This window comes from Anolis carolinensis, chromosome 2 (genome assembly GCF_035594765.1).
Source record: "Anolis carolinensis isolate JA03-04 chromosome 2, rAnoCar3.1.pri, whole genome shotgun sequence".
NCBI lineage: Eukaryota > Metazoa > Chordata > Lepidosauria > Squamata > Dactyloidae > Anolis > Anolis carolinensis.
In genome coordinates this window covers 22,585,233-22,606,386 of record NC_085842.1, presented here as the reverse complement: position 1 = coordinate 22,606,386, position 21,154 = coordinate 22,585,233, and the positions used below count along the sequence as shown (strand labels likewise).

Here is a 21,154-nt window from a genome sequence, read left to right as displayed (position 1 = left end):
TGTCTGGCCATGTTCCAGAAGCATTCTCTCCTGACTTTTCTCCCACATCTATGGCAGGCATCCTCAGCGGCTGTGAGGTCTTGTTGGAAACTAGGCAAGTCGGGTTTGTTGGGGATTGTGGATGATAGACAGAAGCTCTTACGTGTGCCCATGAACCCAGAGTCACCCTGCAGAATGATGCACCACTCAGCGTTGCAGAGCAAATAACACAGAAACTTTTACTAAGTCCAAGAGATCAACAGAACAATGGTACAGTGTTCCCTCACTACTTCACGTCGACTTTTCAGTTCTGGCTTTGATGGCATTTGTTCTAATTGCTTATTCTTGGGCTGCAAGAATCATCATCATCATTATTATTATTATTATTATTGACAGAACGACATAGTATGACAGCAAACTAGAAAGATATGCTGAATTTCGTATCACAAAATCACAAGTCGAAGACTTCCCAAGTGTCTAGGACTGTGTGATGTATTTTCGGATGATGCATGCAGATCCCAGTAGGGTGGCCTTTTGCAGTTGACAAATTGTAATTTTGTCAATGTCTATTGTTTCCAAATGCTGGCTGAGATCTTTTGGCACGGCACCCAATGTGCCGATCACCACCGGGACCACCTTTACTGGTTTCTGCCAGAGTCTTTGAAGTTCGATCCTGAGGTCCTGATAGCGGCTGAGTTTTTCCTGTTGTTTTTCGTCAATACAGCTGTCACCTGGGATGGCAACCTCAATGATCCAAACCCTTTTCTTTTCCACAACTGTGATGTCTGGTGTGTTGTGTTCCAGAAATTTGTCAGTCTGGATTCGGACGTCCCACAGTATCTTTGCGTGCTCATTTTCCAATACTTTTGCAGGTTTGTGATCCCACCAGTTCTTTGCTGCTGGGAGGTGGTACTTGAGGCATAAGTTCCAATGAATCATTTGGGCCACACAGTTGTGCCTCTGTTTGTAGTCTGTGCGATTTTCTTACAGCAGCTGAGGATATGATCAATGGTTTCGTCAGCTTCCTTGCACAGTCTGCATTTTGGGTCATCAGCTGATTTTTCGATCTTGGCCTTAATTGCTTTTGCTCTGATGGCTTGCTCCTGGGCTGCAAGGATCAGGCCTTCTGTCTCCTTCTTCAGGGTCCCATTTGTGAGCCAGAGCCAGGTCTTCTCCTTATCAGCTTTTCCTTCAATTTTGTCAAGGAACTTTCCATGCAATGTTTTGTCGTGCCAGCTGTTGGCTCTAGTTTGTAGTGCGGTTTTCTTGTACTGGTTTTTTGTCTGCTGTGCTTTGAGGAGTTTCTGATTTTTGACTTCAATCAAAGCAGGTTCTTCACTTTGCTTTACATATTCTGCCAGGGCATGTTCTTCTTCTTTGACTGCTTGTTTTACTTGTAAGAGTCCTCTGCCCCCTGATCTTCTAGGCAGATAGAGCCGGTCAACATCACTGCGAGGGTGCAGTGAATGATGAATGGTCATGAGTTTTCTTGGTTTTCTGTCCAAATTGTCCAGTTCCATCTGTGTCCAGTGTATGATGCCAGCAGTATATCTTATGACAGGTATGGCCCAGGTGTTTATGGCCTTGATGGTGTTGCCTCCATTGGGCTTGCTTTTGAGAATTTTTCTGACCCTTTGTGTGTATTCTTTGCTGACCAGTTTTCACATGTTCATGCTTGATGTTGTCCAGCTGTAATATGCCCAGATATTTATAGGCCTCTGGTTGGTGACACTTTATCGTTTGGCCATTAGGCATATTTATGCTCTCACTTTCAATGATTTTTCCCATGCTGATATCAGTGCTAAAACTTCGGACAGTGTTAGTCAGAGACTGGATTTCAGTTTCCGTTTTCCCATACAGCTTCAGGTCATCCATGTACATCAGATGCGAAATTTTGTGAGATTTGCCTCTCTACCTGCACAGCAAAAACGCTTTTTCCCAATATCGGTTTGAAACTGGATTAAATGCTCAGTGCAGATGGAATCCAATTCTACATTGTGGATGCACCCAGCCTGGCCACAAGAGGGCCCTGGTTTGGGCCTTGGAAAAGGAGCAGCTGCTGAAAGCTCCTCTCTTTCTTTCTTCTTTTCCCTCCACTGGAGGCTGAGCTTCCCAGGGCAAATGCTGCCAGATCCGGCCCAGCGGCGTCTATGGAGATGATGGAGGAGAGCTGAGAGTCCCAGGGTCGGATTTGGCATCCAGTGTGGACAAGACATGCGCCGAGAGGCTCCGGAGCTGGCCTGATCCTGGGTGCTAAGCAGGGCCAGCCCTGGCTGGGACTTGGATGGGAGACCACCAGGGAATCCCCAGGTACGGTGGGCTCTGGGACTGGCAAGGCCACCTCTGTGTCTTCCTTGCCTAAGAAAACCCCTATGAAATTCAAGGGCACAAAGGAAGCATCTACACTGTGGAATGAATGCAGTTTGACACCACTTTGAACTGGCAAGGCTCAATGCTATGGAACCCTGGGATTTATAGTTTGGTGAGGCCCCAGCAATCTTTGGCAGAGAAGTCTAAAAACTTTGTAAAACCCCAACTTCCTTGGTTCTATAGGATTGAGCCAGGACAGTTCAAGTGGGGTCAAACTGTGTTAATCCTACAGTGCAGATGTACCTCAGCTATTGATTGGGGGTTTCTTTATTCTCTCCTGGTAGTAAAAAGCTTTATGAGACTCAATGTGATGCAGTACAGATTAATTCCCCAAAACACTATTCAGTTTCACCCCCTAGTTAAATGTCCTATTTCTGTATTGTCGAAGGCTGTCATGGCCGGAATCACTGGGTTGCTGTGAGTTTTCCAGGCTGAATGGCCATGTTCCAGAAGCATTCCCTCCTGACATTTTGCCCATGTCTATGGCAGGCATCCTCAGAGGTTGTGAGGTCTGTTAGAAATTAGGCAAGTTGGGTTTATATATCTGTGGAAGGTCCAGGTTGGGAAAAAGAAGTCATGTCTGTTTCAGGCAAGTGTGAATGTTGCAATTGGCCATCTTTATTAGCATTGAATAGCCTTGCAGCTTCAAAGCTTGACTGCTTTCTGCTTTTGTTGGGAGGTGATTAGCTGGCCCTGATTGTTTCATGTCTGGAATTCCCATTTTTGAGTATAGTTCTTTGTTTACTATCCTGATTTTAGAGTTTTTTAATACTGGGAGCCAGATTTAGTTCACTTTCATGGTTTCCTCCTTTCTGTTGAAATTGTCCACACGCTTGTGGATTTCAAAATGAGATATATAAACCCCACTTGCCTAGTTTCCAACAAACCTCATAACAAACCCACAACAACCCAGTGATTCCGGCCATGAAAGTCTTCAACAAGACCTCACAACCTCTGAGGATGCCTGCCATCGATGTGGGTTAAACATCAGGAGAGAATGCTTCTGGAGCATGGCCATACAGCCCGGAAAACTCACAGCAACCCAAAGACTCCAAGTGGCTGTGAATATAAATGCATTGGAGAGGGTGGGGATGTTGATTTCTTTTACATGAGACAGAACTTTCTTTAAAGGATGAGACTGAAATAAGTTATTTGTTACTAGCTGTGCCCGGCCACGCGTTGCTGTGGCGTTGTCTGGTGGTGTTGGTGAGAAATTGTTGAGGTAGTGGTGGTTGGGCAGAGCTTAGCCCTCTAACTGGCAGCAATTGGATAAAAACAATTATTGCTCTCCCTCTAATTAGGACTTTATTTTTCTTTTGTTTTTGTTGTATCAAACCTAGAGCCGTGGATGATGGGTTGTGTTGTCAAATTTCGAGGTTGGGGGGCCTGTAGTTTTGTTGTTTTGTCCGGTGCCCTGATTCCATCACTCTTTTATATATATAGATTGACATTTTCTCCCCAACAGGTTTGGCAAAATGATGTGTGTGTTTCTCTTTGGAACGTTCCCTCCTCCTGGAGGGAGAGAGATGATGACGGCGGAGCCAGTTCAGGTAGAGAACAGATTGGGAACGGTGATTTTGTTCCATTTTAATGTCATTATCAAAGTTAACAAATGAAGCAAAATCGAGAGGAAAGAGTGGTGAAGCAAATCTTTTATTTCCATCCCCTTCCAGGCACCGCCATTCTCCTTTGAAGAGGTGGCTGTGTACTTCACCGAAGAGGAGTGGCACCTTTTGGATGCAGAGCAGAGAGATCTGTACTGGGATGTCATGCAAGAGAACTACGAAAACGTGGCATCTTTAGGTAGGATTCCTTTAATTGTTAGTGACGATTAGTGTATTTACCTAGGGTTGCCAATGGTTGCATTTTTGGTTTGTGGCTCTTTCTTTCTCCCTCCCTCCCACCATACACATGTTACCTAGTAGCAGCCATCCCACTTCACTCCTTTTCTTTCCCAGAGACCATCCAGTCCAACCTACTTCTGTCACGCAGGAAGAGCACAATCAAAGCACTCCAGACAGATGGCTATCCAGCCTGTGTTTAAAAGCCTCCAAAGAAAGAGCCTTCAGTGCACTTTGCAATAGCAAACCACCATTGAACAGCCCTTACAATCAGGAAGTTCTTCCTGATGTTCAGATGAAATCCCCTTTCTTCCAATGTGTGTATTTGAAGGAACAGAAAATGAGCTTGCCTCCTCCTCAATTATTATTATTATTATTATTATTATTATTATTAGCGACATTTATATCCCGCCCTTCTCACTCCGAAGGGGACTCAGGGCAACTTACAAGTTATATGTACATACAATAAATTATATTATTAGCATAGCACAATATAAGCATTATATACAGTAGAGTCTCACTTATCCAACATAAATGGGCCGGCAGAACATTGGATAAGCGAATATGTTGGATAATAAGGAGAGATTAAGAAAAAGCCTATTAAACATCAAAATAGGTTATGATTTTACAAATTAAGCACCAAAACATGTTATACAACAAATTTGACAGAAAAAGTAGTTCATTACACATTAATGCTATGTAGTAATTACTGTATTTACGAATTTAGCACCAAAATATCACAATGCATTGAAAACATTGACTACAAAAATGTGTTGGATAATCCAGAACGTTGGATAAGTGAGTGTTGGATAAATGAGACTCTACTGTATTACATGTAATATATAATATACAATTATAATACAATGACATCCTCTCCTATATTTTGTTGACGATAGCAATCTTTTCAAGCCTCCTTTATTTAATGTTTTGTCTGTTTTATAATGCAATATATTGTGTCATATTATAATGTGTTTGTCTGCTTTGTAATGTGTTATAACATTTTCCTGAAGTGTATGTCTTCTTTGGTTTGCAGTTTTCTTAGCTCTTTGTACTTGAAGCAGTGGGAGGGGCTGCAGACCATGTGACTGGTTCAGTAACTGTTTACAATGCAGTTTAAAAAAAAAAAAAGAATGACAGAAATGACAGTTGGGGCTTGGGTCTGTTGGAGGGCAGAAGCCAGTATTAGGAGTTAGAAGACAGTTGAGGCTTGAGTCTGTTTGAGTACAGAAGCCAGTGTTAGGAGTTAGATGACAGTTGAGGCTTGAGTTCCTTGGAAGTTGACTGTTATAAAAGAGAACTGTGCAGAGCAATATAGTTTTGAAGAGACTATTAAAGACTATAAGTTAAAAATACAAACGGAAACATTTTAAAGCTTAACATGATAAGAAATGTGCCTGTATATTTAAATACATGAAGTTGTGAGTAAAACAAACATGTTATTTTTGAAGAAGTCTACTTGAATCTTTGTCTACTGAGAGCATCAAATAGAAACAAGATATTTATGCGCCCAGTGATCTTTCATTACCCAATAAACTAAAGGAGCACTCCTGAAACTCTGCTACCCAATAAGTTATGATCCTACCATAATAGGTCATAATCCCCAATAGGTTATGATCCTAACAGGTCATAATCCAATATTTAAACGTGTATATCATGTCCCTTCTCAATCATCTCCTCTTAATATACCCAACCTTGCTGGCCTGGCACAAAGAGCTGCAGAATAAACCTTGTGCCTGTCCAAAAAGAGGCATGCCCATGTATAAATCTCTTAACACAAACAAAAGAGGAAGTCTTAAGAAGTGCAATTTTTTTGTTTATTCCCCCCCCCCCCCCCAATGCACACAAAGCAGGCAAAGTGATTAAAAGTGAATTTCCTCTCCTAGTACTTTCCAAAGAAGGTCACAGGAATCCAACTTTGCCTCCTTGTACTTTAAGGAGTTCCAAGAAGCTTTGCAGATTCAGCCATGGGGAATTCCTCTCTCTGCTTGGATGTCCCTAAGCTCCTTGTGCCTATCAGCTGTTTGTCATTCACCCTGTTTTTCTGCAGTAACAAAACCTGAAAAAAATTAATCAAGAAAAAATTTCTGGTGATCATTTATTTTAGAGTATGTTTAACTTTTTCCTTGTTTGTATTTATGGACAACCTTAGCCGTTCCCATCCCTAAACCTGAGCTGATTTCCCGGTTGGAACGAGGGGAGGAACCATGGATCTCAAATCTTCCAACAACAGAGGGCAAGAAGATCCCCATAAACCTTTGTGAAGGTAAGAGAAAACTCACAAACAGAAGTATTTATTCAAGGCTAAGGTGCAAATACAGTTGTATCAGAAGGCTGCAAAACTAAGCAATGATCCATTTCAAGCTAGATCTACAAACCTGTTATTGGACTGCAGCTCCCATCTGCCTTTGCCAGCATACATGAGGAGTGCTGGGAATTGCAGTCCAATGCTTTACCCACCCATGCTTTAATTAATTATCTCCTTTCCATAGCCACTGATTGGAGCCAACAGTAGAAGATATTTGCAAGTCCACATCCTTTGGCTGATCCTGTTTTGGTTTTTTAAAATTACCTTTAATTATTTTTTACGACCAATTAAAAACTACAGACACTAAAATAAGAAACCAAACAAAGTATTTACCATGGTTTTCTGGTCTCCGTGGATACAAATTGCATAATTTATAGGTCTCTCAAAAATTGTCTATTCGACATCTCCAGAGACTTGTTGGGACTGCCGTGGAAAGTGATGGTCTTTGGATATCTTTAAATGGAATTTGGCTTTCCTGCATGATAGTGACTTGGAATAGATGGGCTTTGTGGTTCCTTCCAATTCTTTGATCCTGTAGCATGGGTGAAAGCCAAACTGATACGTTCCTCTCCTTACATAAATCACACTAATTCAGAAGTGTCCAAGTCTAGAATAGGGACTTGTACAAGGAAGCCTTTACTCCAACCTCCATCTCTTTGGAATCAAGTAACCAATTCAAGAAGGATATTGACAGACCAAAGAAGGTTAAAGAGCTGGAAGCCAAGTCCTATGAGGAGCGGCTTAGGGAGCTGCTTAGTTTGAATAAGAGAAGGTTGAGAGGAGACAGATAAATATCTGATAGGATGTCATATTGAGATGGGAGCAAGCTTCAGAGACTAGGACACAGAGAAAAGGGTTTAATATTTGGAAAAGAGATTGCACCTAAACATTAGGAGGAACTTCCCGGTGAAAAGAGCTGTTTGACTGGAATGACTGGGAGTGTGATGAAGGCCACTTCTACATAGCCATATTAAATCCAGATTATCTGCTTTGAAATAGATCTATTTATTTATTTATTTATTTATTTATTTATTTATTTCCAACATTTATATCCCGCCCTTCTCACCCGAATGGACTCAGGGCAGCTTACAACAATGGCAGTAATTCGATGCCTACACAAGATCAAAATTACACAGTACATAAAATCAATTAAAACTATTAATTACAACATAAAAACTTTAAAACAAATTTTTATATGTTTTATATATGACAGTGTAGACTCATATATTCCAGTTCAAAGCAGATAATGTGGGTTATATGCTTTGATGGAGTCCCTTGTGGCGCAATGGGTTGAACCCTTGTGCCAGCAGGACTGCTGCCTGAAAGGTTAGAGGTTCGAATCCAGGGCCCGGGCTGTGGCGCAGGCTGGTAAGCAGCCAGCTGCAGCCAGCTGCAACAAATCACTCTAACCAAGAGGTCATGAGTTCAAGGCCAGCTCGGAGCCTGCGTTTGTCTTTGTTCTATGTTTAGGCATTGAATGTTTGCCTTATATGTGTAATGTGATCCGCCCTGAGTCCCCTTCGGGGTGAGAAGGGCGGAATATAAATACTGTAAATAAATAAATAAATGAGCTCTCATTTGTCAGCTCCAGCTTCTCATGTGGGGACATGAGAGAAGCCACGCACAGGATGGTAAAAACATCTGGGCAATGTCCTTGCAGAAGGCCAATTCTCTCACACAATAAGCGACTTGCAGTTTCTCAAGTCACTCCTGACCTGAAAAAAAACTGAATTCGTATCAACCTCCTGCTTTGATCATCTGGATTATATGGCAGTGCAGAGGGTGATGAAGTCTCCTTTTCTGGGGATTTTTAAGCAGAGGCTGGATGGCCATCATCTGTTAAGAGTGCTTGGATTGTGTCTTCCTGCATGGCAAAATGGGGTAGGCCTGGATGGCCCTTGGTGTCTTTCCAAATCTACGATTCATATCCTTCTCCATCCTTTCTCTTCCAGGGAATGAGCTCTCCTTGATTCCCTCCATTCCAGCAAGCGAAGTGATTGTGAGGGAGATCAAAGAGGAGATCCCTGAGACTGACATTTCAGGGCAAGCAGAACCCCGTTGGACTTTGCTGGCGGCCCCCCCGGGGACCGTGCCTTTAAACGCTGAGATGCGACGCGGTCTACAAAGGCAATGGGATCCCCAACCGGGGCATATGTGGCGCGAACCGCCCAGGCACTTGAGAGCAGCCAATTCGAAGCGCAGCATGTTCCACGTGGGCCGGAAGAAGCTGATGTGTCCTGAGTGTGACCGGTGGTTCCACTGCAAATCTGAGTTTTTGCTGCACTGGCGGACTCACACGGGAGAGAAGCCCTACGAGTGCCTGGCGTGTGGGAAACGCTTCATCCAGAGCTCCCACTTGAGTGCCCATCGGAGGATTCATACAGGGGAGAAGCCTTACGAATGTCCCAAATGTGGACGGAGCTTCAATCGCCGCTCCACTCTTACCGAACATTTGAGGATCCACACGGGGGAGAAACCATACAAGTGCCTCCAGTGTGGGGAGAGCTTCCGGTGGAGACCCTATTTGACCAAACACCAGAGAATCCACTTGGTTGGAAACCCTACCTACAAAGGCCTTGAGAATGGAGAAGCTATGACTGAGAGCTCATCGCCAGGCGAGCAGCAGGAAGTACTCACAGGTTCACTATAATTATTATTTTATTCTGTGATTATATTTGAAAGGATATCATATTGAGGAAGGGGCCAGCTTGCCTTTCTGCTGCTCTGGAGACTAGGACACAGAGCAATGGGTTCAAATTGAAATGAAAAGGATTCCACCTAACGTTAGAGTGAACATTCTGATGCTAAGAGCTGTTCGGTTATGGAATATACTGTTATGAATAACTTTAAAGCATAGGTTCTTTTATTGCAAATTTCCTGATAAGATTTAACTTTATACTTGCAGAGTCTCAGCGCCTTCCAGTAGCTTACACCTACTCAGTACTTTCAGTCTTCCAGTCTGCTTCCATAGTAGACACTTGAGCATATGCCCGGCCATTGTCAGTTTTTACTACTGTTTTTCCCCTAGTCTAGATGATATTACAGACTCACCACAGAACGTAGTATCTTGTCCTAGTAGACAGGTTTAATTGCGTATAGACTTCACAACATCAAAAGGAAAGGGAGAGGGAAAATACACTGAACATGGTTCCTTATATATAATACATTTACACATAGTAATCCTTGATTGGTTACCAACTAATTGACCCAACCCAAACTCAGGATTGCATCATTGACAATCACCTGGAGTAGGCCCAAACACATTCCCCAAATGATTCCTCATATACAATCAATCAGCATTCCCAATAGAAGCCCATTAGCAGTGCATGACTCAATACATTATAAAACCTAACATTTCCAATAAGAGAAAGAGTATTAGAACTTTTACACTTTTACACAAAGAACATTAGACATACAGACATACAGATTCTATGTAATTACATTGAATCCACAAAGAACCTGCAGTTACATTGGCTAACAAACAAAGGGGAATTACATATTTACTCAGCATTCACATTACACATACACGTTCATTCATCCTTATGCATACATCCAAATATTACCATATCCTTTCTCCCTCCTTGGAGAAAAACCTGCTTAGGCCAGACCCTGATTTGCCTGCATCCTGCCAATGCATAATTCCAAAACTTCCAAAATGTCAAAACACATCCTTTCCCTGAGGAAGAAGCAAGTGACCAGACTTCTGCTTTCCATTGCAGATATGAAACTCCCAAATATGCACAATACTTTTCCAAAATGCACTCCTTCCCTTCCAGCCTGAGAAAGAGGCAGCGACCAGACTCTATGTTCCATTGCAGATGTGTTGTCTTGCAAATACAGTAGAGTCTCACTTATCCAAGATAAACGGGCTGGCAGAACATTGGATGAGCGAAAATCTTGGATAATAAGGAGGGATTAAGAAAAAAGCCTATTAAACATAAAAGTACATTATGATTTTACAAATTAAGCACCAAAACATCATGTTTTACAAGAAGTTGACAGAAAAAGCAGTTCAATACACAGTAATATTATGTAGTAATTACTGTATTTACGAATTTAGCACCAAAATATTGCAACATTTACTACAAAAACAATGACTATTAAAAGGCAGACTGGATAATACAGAACCTTGGATAAGTGAAACTTGGATAAGTGAGAGTCTACTGTACATACACCATCTCTCTCTTCCCATGGAGCAGAGCATGGAAGGTGAACACCACAGCTGTCTGTCACACTTGAGAATTATTAGATTGAGTCTTTTATAGGAATATTAATCTGATGTTGTTCCAAAGTTGTAAATGAATGATAGGTGTTTTTCCAGCCTGCAACATCGTGGCTTCATCTCAGTTCATGACAGATGTTGACTCTCCTTAATTGGCGTTGATAAATGTAAGGAGCCTTGTGTTGGCTTCCTTCTTAATGGTTTCTGGTCAGTAAATATTGAAGATGTAAACAGATATAAACATTTCTCTTATCACTGTTACAGTTCTTACCACAGTTTACTAGGACATGTCAGCCATTTCAGTTCTCATTAGCAGGTTTTAATTACAATTCATCAAGCAAGTAGTTAATGGTTTAGTCATTACAGGCCTTAATCTTCAAAATGGAGTCTCCAACATTATTCCTTTCATTCAGTTCATTCATACCCACACATATAAAATCCGCATTGTATCAAATCTATACATAATTTTAATATGACATATTGCTGCCTCAGAGTGTGATGATGACGTCTCCTCCTCTGGAGGTTTTTAAACAGAGACTGGATGGCCAACTGTCAGGGTTTCTGAAATCCAACATACTCTAAATTTTTCCATATGGGTTACTGAGAAAGTGTCACCTTTGCTTTCTGGTGATTCAGTGTATACAAGCTTTTATAGAAATTATTTATAATGCTGCATAAAATCTGATTCAGCTTCCAAAAGTCATGAGGCTTTATTTCCCAGTACAGTCGGCAATGGAGGATTGATTTCCAGGGGGCCATGTGGATTCCGAAATCCATAAGTTCTCAGAAGCCTCTTGTGTGGTCAGCCCTCCATATTCGCTGGGAAACAGGAAAACTGCAAATAAGAAACATTATTTTTGTTTACATGAGAGAACATCTCTCTAGGAATCTCTAGATCCTCCAGTACGATTCCATGGTCAATGTCTGCCAGAAGTTGATCATAGTGTTGTGCTGGAGAATCTACAGATCTTTCGAGAGACCATATTAATCAAATCCGCCAAAGTTAAATCAGCAAATGTAGAGGACCAACTGTATAAAATACATATTAAGCAGATAACAAACCAGTATTATCAACTGCTGCAAATGAACCCTGCCATGAACTCTGGCAATTGGTCTCTCTCAGCAATGAGAGAAAAGGAGGGAGCAGCCAAATCTATGGTTGGTTGTATCCAACTGTCTTCCTCACTGTTGGTTGTAATGGGACCTATAATTTAGTAATATGTAGAAGGCTGTGTAATTTCAGGTTATAACATGGAAACATGTTATAATCTGAAAGCCTGTATCCTCTTCCATCCTGAGCAGAGTAAAATGTGGGGTCTGGAATTATGAAAATGTGTACATGGATTATTAGTCATATATGCAGAAGGGTTCAGGTTCAGACATCACTGGGTTACTGTGAGTTTTTTAGGGCTGCATGGCCATGTTCCAGTAGCATTTTCTCCTGACGTTTCACCTGCATCTGTGGCAAGCTGTTGCACTCTAGCACTGAAACATCTTTTCACCCAGCAGCACACCAGAGTCCAGTAATTCTAACTAAAAAAATTATTAAAGAAATCAAATAAACAAGGGGGAAAGGGCAAGGCCAAAAGAGTCAGTAGAATAGAAAGTACAAAATAGCAGTAATCCAAAAATGCCAAAGTACCTAAAGTTAAGGCAACCAAAATCCACAGCAGTTCTTCATACATAAATCCAGAAACATGAAAACAGGAATTTTTCCCATGTAAACCCTTTCAGGAAACAAAGGCATAAACCAGAACAGGAAACTTGAGAATACTTGAATCAAAGACTCGAGAGCAGGGACAGGAGAACCATCCCTTATGGCAACGTTGTCTCTTCTGAGAGGTTTTAAGCCCACACCACTTAAGTTCATCCAGGCACCCATGAAATCATGTCAAACACACCTAGTCTTCAAGGTCTTATCTCAGATTCTCTGAGAATACCTCGTTTGTCTTTTTTTCACTCCTTGTGTTCTCAGGCCAAATCTAGTTTCCCAAGAACATTCCCCATCGGCCCAGGGCCTTTTCTTAAGGGAACTAGAACTTCCCCTTGTTCCTGGGAACGAGCACAGGAGTCCACAACTTTGGTTTCATCTACTTGCAACTCTCTCCAATCACTCACAGACTTCTCACTTTGAAACCCATCATTCCACTCATTCTCTGACCCATCAGAATCCTCTTGATGCTTGCTGAGCTACAACACAAGTTTCCTCAATGGTTTGTTCTGACATCACGTTGACTAACCATGCCTCAAGGCTATGGAAACATAAAGTGGTAGTTTTACAAGTTCTTTAGCCTTTCTTGTCAAATGTGTGTTGGTGCCTCACCAAGCTACAATTCCCATTGAGCCATGGCAGTTAAAGTAATAATAATAATAATAATAATAATAATAATAATAATAATAATAATAACAACAACTTTATTTTTATACCCCGCCCCATCTCCCTGAAGGGACTCGGGGGGGCTCACATGGGGCCTTGCCCGATACAACAATCAAATATCAATCACAAAGCCATAACACAATTAACCCAATAAAAGTGATGTCAAACTGCATTAATTCTGCAGTGTAGATGTGCCCTTAGAAATTCCTCGAGAGAAACTATTAATGAACTCAAATAATCAAATCAGAAAATGCTGGTGTCTAAAATTGAGTCTTTTCTGGACTTATTGCATCGTATTTTCTCTTGCTTTTATCTTCCCTTCAGATAGTGACCCTGTAAGGAATGGTACTGCAGAGACAAATTCTCATCACGCAGCCTCCGAGTTGGTGATGCAGCACGACAGGGTGATGCTTAACGCTGAGACGCAAGTTGTCAAGCAAGACTTGGAGACTCACCCACTTGAGAAACCAATAAAGACTGAAGCAGCAGCTCTCCCTGAAGGAAATGATGTGACCGATGTCAGCCAGCTTAAGATTGTGCAGGTTGAAAAGAAACACGTGTGCCATGAGTGTGGCAAAGCCTTCCAGTACAAGTTTGAACTGGTGAAGCATCACCGGACCCACACGGGGGAGAAGCCTTTTGAGTGCCTGGCATGTGGCAAGCGGTTCTTCCAGAGCACCCACCTCAATGCGCATCTCCGCATCCATACAGGGGAGAAGCCCTACGAGTGCCCCAAGTGTGGACGGAGCTTCAACCGCCGCTCCACCCTTACCGAACACCTGAGAATCCACACGGGGGAGAAGCCCTACAAGTGCCTGCAATGTGGGGAGAGCTTCCGGTGGAGACCCTACCTGACTAAACATCAGAGGACCCACTTGGGGGACAACGCCTACAAGTATTTTGACAGTGGGGAAAGCCTCTACGACAGTTCGTCTTTTCCTGAACACCCAGATGGAAACCATCCAGGTGGGGGAAATGTAAGAGAAAGCTCCCCAATAGTTCAGATGTAAAGGGCCTTCTTTCTGCACAGAATAATAATAATAATAATAATAATAATAATAATAATAATACTTTATTTATGCCCCGCCACCATCTCCACGCGGGGACTCGGGGCAGCTTACATGGGGCAGAGGCCCAAACAACATAGGACAGTTAGCAAGCTGAATAATAATAATAATAATAAACTTATTTTTATACCCCGCCCCATCTCCCCGAAGGGACTCGGGGCGGCTTACATGGGGCCTAGCCCGATAAAACAATCAATATCAGTAACACGACTATAAAACAATTATACCAGTAAAACATCAATAGCAATAAAACAATGGTTAAAATCGGCAAGAAGCATACGAAAAACATACAATATTAAAACAGGAGACTAATTCATAAAATCCAGAACAGAATGTGCCGGTAGAAATGGACAATAAAGTGCAAAATAGCATTGGCAACATCTCGAAATGGGGGCTATTATAAAATGGGCAAATGGATCAGTCTGTCAGGACCCAGGCTGCGGAGCACCAATAACCATGCGCAGAGACCAGAATCTATCTAATATCTTTATTAAGGAAATATATAAAGTCAATAAAAACAAGTGAAGAATATAGTTCAGAAGTAGACCTTTCAGGAAAGGTCAAATATAGTCAAGGAAAACAATGTCCAATATGTGATATTAGAGTCCAAAGTTATAATCCAATAACCGAAACACACACTTTGCCAAGCAAAGTGTGGGGAGATGACAAGGTCTTTTAGTCCATGGAGGCTTGACAACAAAGCTGGAAAACAACTAGATACTTGGCTAAGCAAGACTTGATACGAGGCAACAAGGAACAAGAACAAGGTCCGTGGCAAGGTCCGTGAAACAAGGCGGCTTGAAACTTGGTCCGGGAACGAGGAGCTGGGATTACGAAGTCCACACACGATCTCACTCCACAAGCTGACGAGTTGACTCCGCAAGATTTCCTTCGCGGGAAAACACCTAAATAGGGTCTCGCTTCCCGCCAGAATAACATTTTCCCTGGAGAACTAGAAATGAAACTCAACTCTGTCCAGATGCATGACTCCTAAGAATTTCCCAAGGGAAGCAGACCTAATCAGCTAATTGTTTGGCTGCGATTCTGGCGCTCCGGCGATTCGCCTCCCTAGCGCCTCTATCTTTATTATAATTGTCCTTTCGAGAAAACGGGGGAGAATTCTGCCCAAGGCTTGTTTGGCTAACTTCTTGAGGGCAAACATCCTGCAGGTGCAGGGGCTCCGTTTCTGGCTGAAACGGTGTAAATCCCATGTTTTCCTCTTCGTCTGCCACAATAGTACTAGGAACGGGACTACAAGGCCCATGAGACATCACACAGTCCAACATCAAATTAGGTATCAAAGGCCTTTTGGAAGAGCCAGGTTTTTAAGCTCCTACGAAAGGAGAGGAGGGTAGGGGCCTGCCTGATCTCTCTAGGAAGAGAGTTCCAAAGCCGGGGGGCCACAACAGAGAAGGCCCTCTCTCTCGTCCCCACCAACCGTGACTGTGAGGGTGGTGGGAGCGAGAGAAGGGCCTCCCCCGACGAGCAAAGAGAACGTGCGGGTTCGTAGGGGGAGATGCGGTTTCTAAGGTAGGTGGGTCAGATGTTGAAGGACTTCCCATGGCCTCTAGAAAACAGGTTCTGGAGCTCCACAAATTGCCTCACCAAACTGCAAATGCCATTATTCCATAGTATGTAGTCATGGCAGATAAGTATGTCTAACCACACTTATACACCCTTGCACTTCATTATTTATTTAGATTTGTAGAATGATGTGTTGTCCTTTATGCCAATTGAATTCAAGTGTTTGATCTATCTGCTTTACCCTTTATATTGTTGCTATCAAATTGAGTAAAAATTAGAAGGTGAGGTGATGGCGCCACACCTGAATTTTCTTTTTTGTATTAGGGGACAGCGTGACAATTGAGCACTTAAAGGAAAATCCTCAACAGAGAAGCCTTGAAGTGGAGGAGCCAGGTGTGTTTCCAGCTCACGCCAATAGAGAAGATTCCCTAAAGTCTAGAGCCACAGCTGGTAATGGACGTGAGTCCTTCAGACACCCAAGAAAAGAATGGTATGCCTGATCTAGAATTTCCTAGAGATAACATTTTTAGTCAAATCCGCAAATACTGTATTTCTTCAATTCTAAGATGCACTTTAAGCCTGTATAAACATCTCCAAAAATGGGGTGCATCTTAGAATCACAGGTGTATCTTAATGTGTTTATGTTGTTGGTCATGTATCATGTAAGTAATAAAAATAAAATAAAAGTCCAACCCATAACTGTGGAGGGTCAAATGTAGTCCCTAGATCAGACTTGGGCACTGTTTTGGACTTCAACTCCTACAATTCCTAACAGCATGTAGGCTGTTAGGAATTGTGGGAGTTTAAATCCAAAACACCTGGAGGGCCTAAGATGGCCCAGGACTGTCCTAAAGCACCCAGGTAAGTGGTGATTACTTCTGGAAAAATGTTTTTATGATTACTGGGGAAGTGGTAAGAGGATGGCAGACATCAGTGCCATAACCAGCTTCTCGTATGACAAGGGTGAGGTGATAAACCTTCAATTGTACCCCCTCATATTGCAAGGGCTCACGTGGCTGAATACTCTTCTATGCAAACCAAGGTTCCCTATACATAGAAAGTTAGCATACCAAGAAGAAAGGTATTTGTTGGTCAAACTGGAAGTGTGGACATAGGACTGGAGCAAAGATCTTTACCAAGTGTGGGTCCTTGCTGGCTATTGGAGGAACTGCTGTTTGTGTTAGACCCGTGTATTTGTGTGTGTCCCTTTGGCAGTGTGAAGTGTGTGCCATCAAGTTGTGTGTCTATTTGCAGTGACACAGACCATGGTTTTCTTAAGCAAGGAATTCCCAAGGCCACTTCCTTCTTCCCCAATATACCCAATAGTGCCTGGTATTCATCGGCGGTCTCGCATCCAAGTTCTAACCTGAGCTGTCCCTGCTTAGCTTCCAAGATCAGTTGGGATCTGGTGCAAAACCGTCTCTGATGCCCCCTCTACACTGCCATATAATACAGATTATAAAAGCAGATAATCCATATTACCTGCTTTAAACTGGATTATATGAGTCTACACTGCCATATAATCCAGTTCAAAGCAGATAATCTGGATTTTATATGGCAGTGTAGAAAGGGCCTGAGTCTCCCTTGCCTAAGAGAGCCCCATTAAATTCATGGGGTTGCTGTAAATTGATTGGTAATTTAGGCACATCCACATGTACTCCAGTTTTACGTGATTTCTCCTTTTTCTCTCCATCCCACAGATGGGTTACAATACACAGACACACCAGCCTTCAAACTTCTTGTTTCATCTCTGAATGTTGAATTTGCCAGAAAAGGAGGCTACGTTTGGAAGAAGCCTACAACCTGTGCACAGCCTTGCCCAGATGGCGTGAAAAGAGACTGACAGAGTTGAAATGCACTTTGGGATAATCTCTATCCCACTGTTAAATTGATAAAGTTTGACACCACTTTAACTGCCATAGCTTAGTGCTCATGGGAGTCGTCATTTGGTGAGTCATGAGAATCCTTTGGCAAAGAAAGCTAAAGACCCTGTAAAACCACAACTCCCAGGATTCTATACTATTGAGCTATGGCAGTTAAAGTGATGTCAAACTGCGTTAATTCTACAGTGTGGATGCACCCTTAAAAGTCCAAAAGGATTTTTAGTTTAGCAGCCACTTACTCCTCACATCAATATGAATCACATGGAATGTGGAGAAAGATCCTTAACTAAAACATTAACATTTTAATGTTTTATCTTTATTACAAAACAGATGTGTTAATTCATGTGCATGTTTTGTGTTGTTGCCCAGGAAATAGGCTAATATTATGATCATACTATTTGGCCAAAAGACAGAATATCAAAATGTCACTCAAGCTAAAGCTGTGTGCATTCTACTACTGAACTGCAAAAGTAAAATAATAATAATATAGGGATGCAATTCACCTTGACAAGTTTCTAGCCTAGGAACCTTGAAAATGCCAAGTTCCAGAATCTCATAAATCTGAGCATGGTTATGTGCAGTCAGGAGATAGAGGGTCAGCATTGTGGGCAGACATCTGCAAGTAAATATGTAGATAAGCAGAATTTGTTATACAAAAATATGCAATTGCACTTGTTTGCCATATCCAGACAGAGAACTCGGCTATGTTGTTGACATTCCTTGATTTTAAGGTAAACATTTTGATTCACCTGGATTCATGGAGTCCCTGGGGGCGCAATGGGTTAAACTCTTGTACCAGCAGGACTGCTGACCTGAAGATTGCTGGTTCGAATCTGCTGAGAGCACAGATGAGCTCCCTCTGTCAGCTCCAGCTCTCCTTGCAGGGACATAAGAGAAGCCTCCCACAAGGATGGTAAGCATCAAACATCCGGGCGTCCCTTGGGCAACAATCTAGCCGACGGCCAATTCTCTCACATCAGAAGCAACTTGCAGTTTCTCCTGACACAAAAAAAACTGGATTCATATCAACCTCCAAACATCGGAGGCTGAGATGCGCTATTCAAATCAAGCCTGCTTTGCTGTTATCCCTCCACATTTGCAGGTTTGACTTTTGTGAATTTAATTACACTGCGTAACAAAATTTGAAAAATTTTCTGTTCCTGGCTTGAAAGTATTATTTCCGGTTTAATTGTGTGATATTTACTTTGAAAGTAGTTGTTATACTCCAGAAACTTCGTTTTTGTGGCTGCCGCAAACTATGTTGAATTGTTTGAGACTCGATTTATTTTTAATTGTGTCAGAAGCGTCTTGAGAACATACTGCAAGTCATTTCTGATGTGAGAGAATTGGCCGTCTACAGAGACGTTGCCCAGGGGATGCCTGAATGTGTTACCATCCTGCTGTGAGGCTTCTCTCATGTCCCAGTAAGCTAGAACTGACAGGCAGGAGCTCACCCCGTCTCGTAGATTCAAACTGGCAACCTTCAGGCCTGCAACCCAACCTTCAGGTCAGCAGTTCAGGCAGCACAAGGGTTTAACTCATTGCACCACCACAGCTCCTCACGGTTTAGACTCATTGAAAAACTATAGCAAAATGTGCTGCACGATGTCCCTCCCATAAAAACAAAGTTTTTGGTGTTTCACAAACTTTATCAAAGTTTTCATAATAGAATCAATTATTAAATGGCATTTATAAATTGTATTACATAGTGTTATTCACAGATTTGATTTAAAATGCTCTCACTAGGAATCTCTAGGTTCTCAATGTAATGCTCTGTTCAGCTTCCAGCAGAAGTTGGACATAGGTTAATCCTGGAAGACCTAGAAATTCCTAGAGAAGTGTTCTATGGTAAAAAGGGGTAATTTACAGTTTTTCATTTTCATGAGGCTCTTGAGCTCCTAAACCCAGCACATATGGAGGGCTAACTGGTTTTTTTTTTACTTTTTTTTAGTTTTGCTGACAAAAGACCCGATCCTTGTCATGTTTCACACAGTAAAAATCAGGCTATTGTTTTGTTGACATTGCTTTTGTGCACAGCCTTTCCCCTTGTTGGGGATCACAGAAAACGACCAGTAAGGAATGGTGGATTGCAAAAGAAGTTGTAGTTCTCTAATCTCCAGTGTGGGGATCTATTGGTAGAAACATGACCTCCCACACAGAAATTGTGGCAAAAATTTGCCCTGTCAAAAGGGAATGCCTGGCCACAAGCGGCCACGGCCTTACAGTATTTTGCAATAGTAGACGAAGTGTGAGGGCGTTTTTTTCTTTTTCGAAAAAAGGAGAAGTAACACTGAATGAGGTAAACTCAGCAACATTATAATAACAAAGCACTAATATTTCCTTGTCCCGATTTCTTCATTTTTGTTGTTCTTTGTGTACATGCAGCATGTTCCAATTTTAGAATTGGATTATAAATAAGTTTATTTCTAGCAACCTGCATCTTGTTGTCATTGTGCGCCTTCAGGTAGTTTCTGATCTATGGTGATCCTTTGGCAAACCTGTCACATGGGTTGTTTTTTTCGTAAATTTTGCTCAGGAGAGCTTTGCTTTTGTCTTCCTCTGAGGTGGAGAGTGTGACTTCCTCAAAGTCAACCAGTGGGTTTCATGACTGAGTTCCCTTGAGATTTATGACAAGAGAACTAGATACATCATTTTACAATTCTGATCCCAGAATTGTTTATTTTTTGTTTTGTTAACACTTTTGTTTGTTTTCCACAAACTTGATTTTTTTCTCCTTTCATCAATTTGGTTTTCAAACCTGCAATGGGAAGGTTATCAACTGCTTGGTTCTAAGAGAAGAATTTGCAAAAGAGGGTGGGAATTGTTTAGCTCTCCTGATGTTGGAACTACAACCTCCAGCACTGGGCTAATGGAGATTGCAGTTCCGAGAAGAGGAGATGAAGCCCAAAAATGCTAGGGTTACAATGGTCCTCAATTGATGGCCTTCCAGGTGTTTTTTGGCCTTCAGCATCCAAAAATATAAGCACCATGGTCAATGGCCAACGATTCTGGGATCCGAAGTTCAGAACATCTGGAGAGACAAAGACTTGGAGACACTCGTCCATAGGCCATAAGGCAGGCATGGGCAAACTTCAGCCCTCCAGGTGTTTTGGACTTGAACAGCCTGTTGGCTGTTAGGAATTGCGGGAATTGAAGTCCAAAAGACCTGGAGGGCCAAGGTTTGCTCATGCCTGCCATAAGGGAGCAGGCAGCAAATATCCTGGAGGAACGGCAGCAGGTCCCCCGAACACCTTGAGATCTTTAGGACTGCAAAACCCCATCACACCAGCCCTTGGCTATGCTGGCTGTAGTAACTGGGCATTAGTGTGTACAACCTCTGATAGTAATATATACACCTCACAACCTCTGAGGATGCCTGCCATAGATTTGGGTGAAACGCCAGGAGAGAGTACTTCTGGTACACGGCCATACTTCCCAGAAAACACTAAACAACCCCAAAGAATTTCTAGAATTTCTAGAATACCACAGTTGTGCTGGAGGATTTAGAAAATAGCTAGAGAGGACACAATTTGTCAGACATGGGGATACAGGGGTTGTAATGTATTTGCAGCTATAAGATCTAGAA

At 42.2% G+C, this 21,154-nt stretch overlaps 1 protein-coding gene across 1 annotated transcript; it reads left to right on the top strand.

The window, feature by feature from the left end:
- Positions 1–2,023: 2,023 nt before the first annotated feature.
- Positions 2,024–19,997, top strand: LOC103278121 (putative zinc finger protein 730). Its single transcript, XM_008105872.3, has 8 exons — positions 2,024–2,289; positions 3,815–3,899; positions 4,023–4,152; positions 6,340–6,453; positions 8,448–9,134; positions 13,419–14,060; positions 16,010–16,175; positions 17,386–19,997. Coding segments are annotated over exons 1-8 (1,851 nt in total). The 5' UTR covers positions 2,024–2,263; the 3' UTR covers positions 17,387–19,997.
- Positions 19,998–21,154: the final 1,157 nt, after the last annotated feature.

Bases quoted from the DNA above. Each gene is read 5' to 3' on its own strand.
- LOC103278121 (XM_008105872.3), top strand. From the start codon at position 2,264: ATGGGAGACCACCAGGGAATCCCCAG. The intron at 9,135-13,418 runs GTTCACTATAAT...TCTTCCCTTCAG, and splicing joins GCAGCAGGAAGTACTCACAG to ATAGTGACCCTGTAAGGAAT. The intron at 14,061-16,009 runs GTGGGGGAAATG...TTTTTGTATTAG, and splicing joins CCCAGATGGAAACCATCCAG to GGGACAGCGTGACAATTGAG.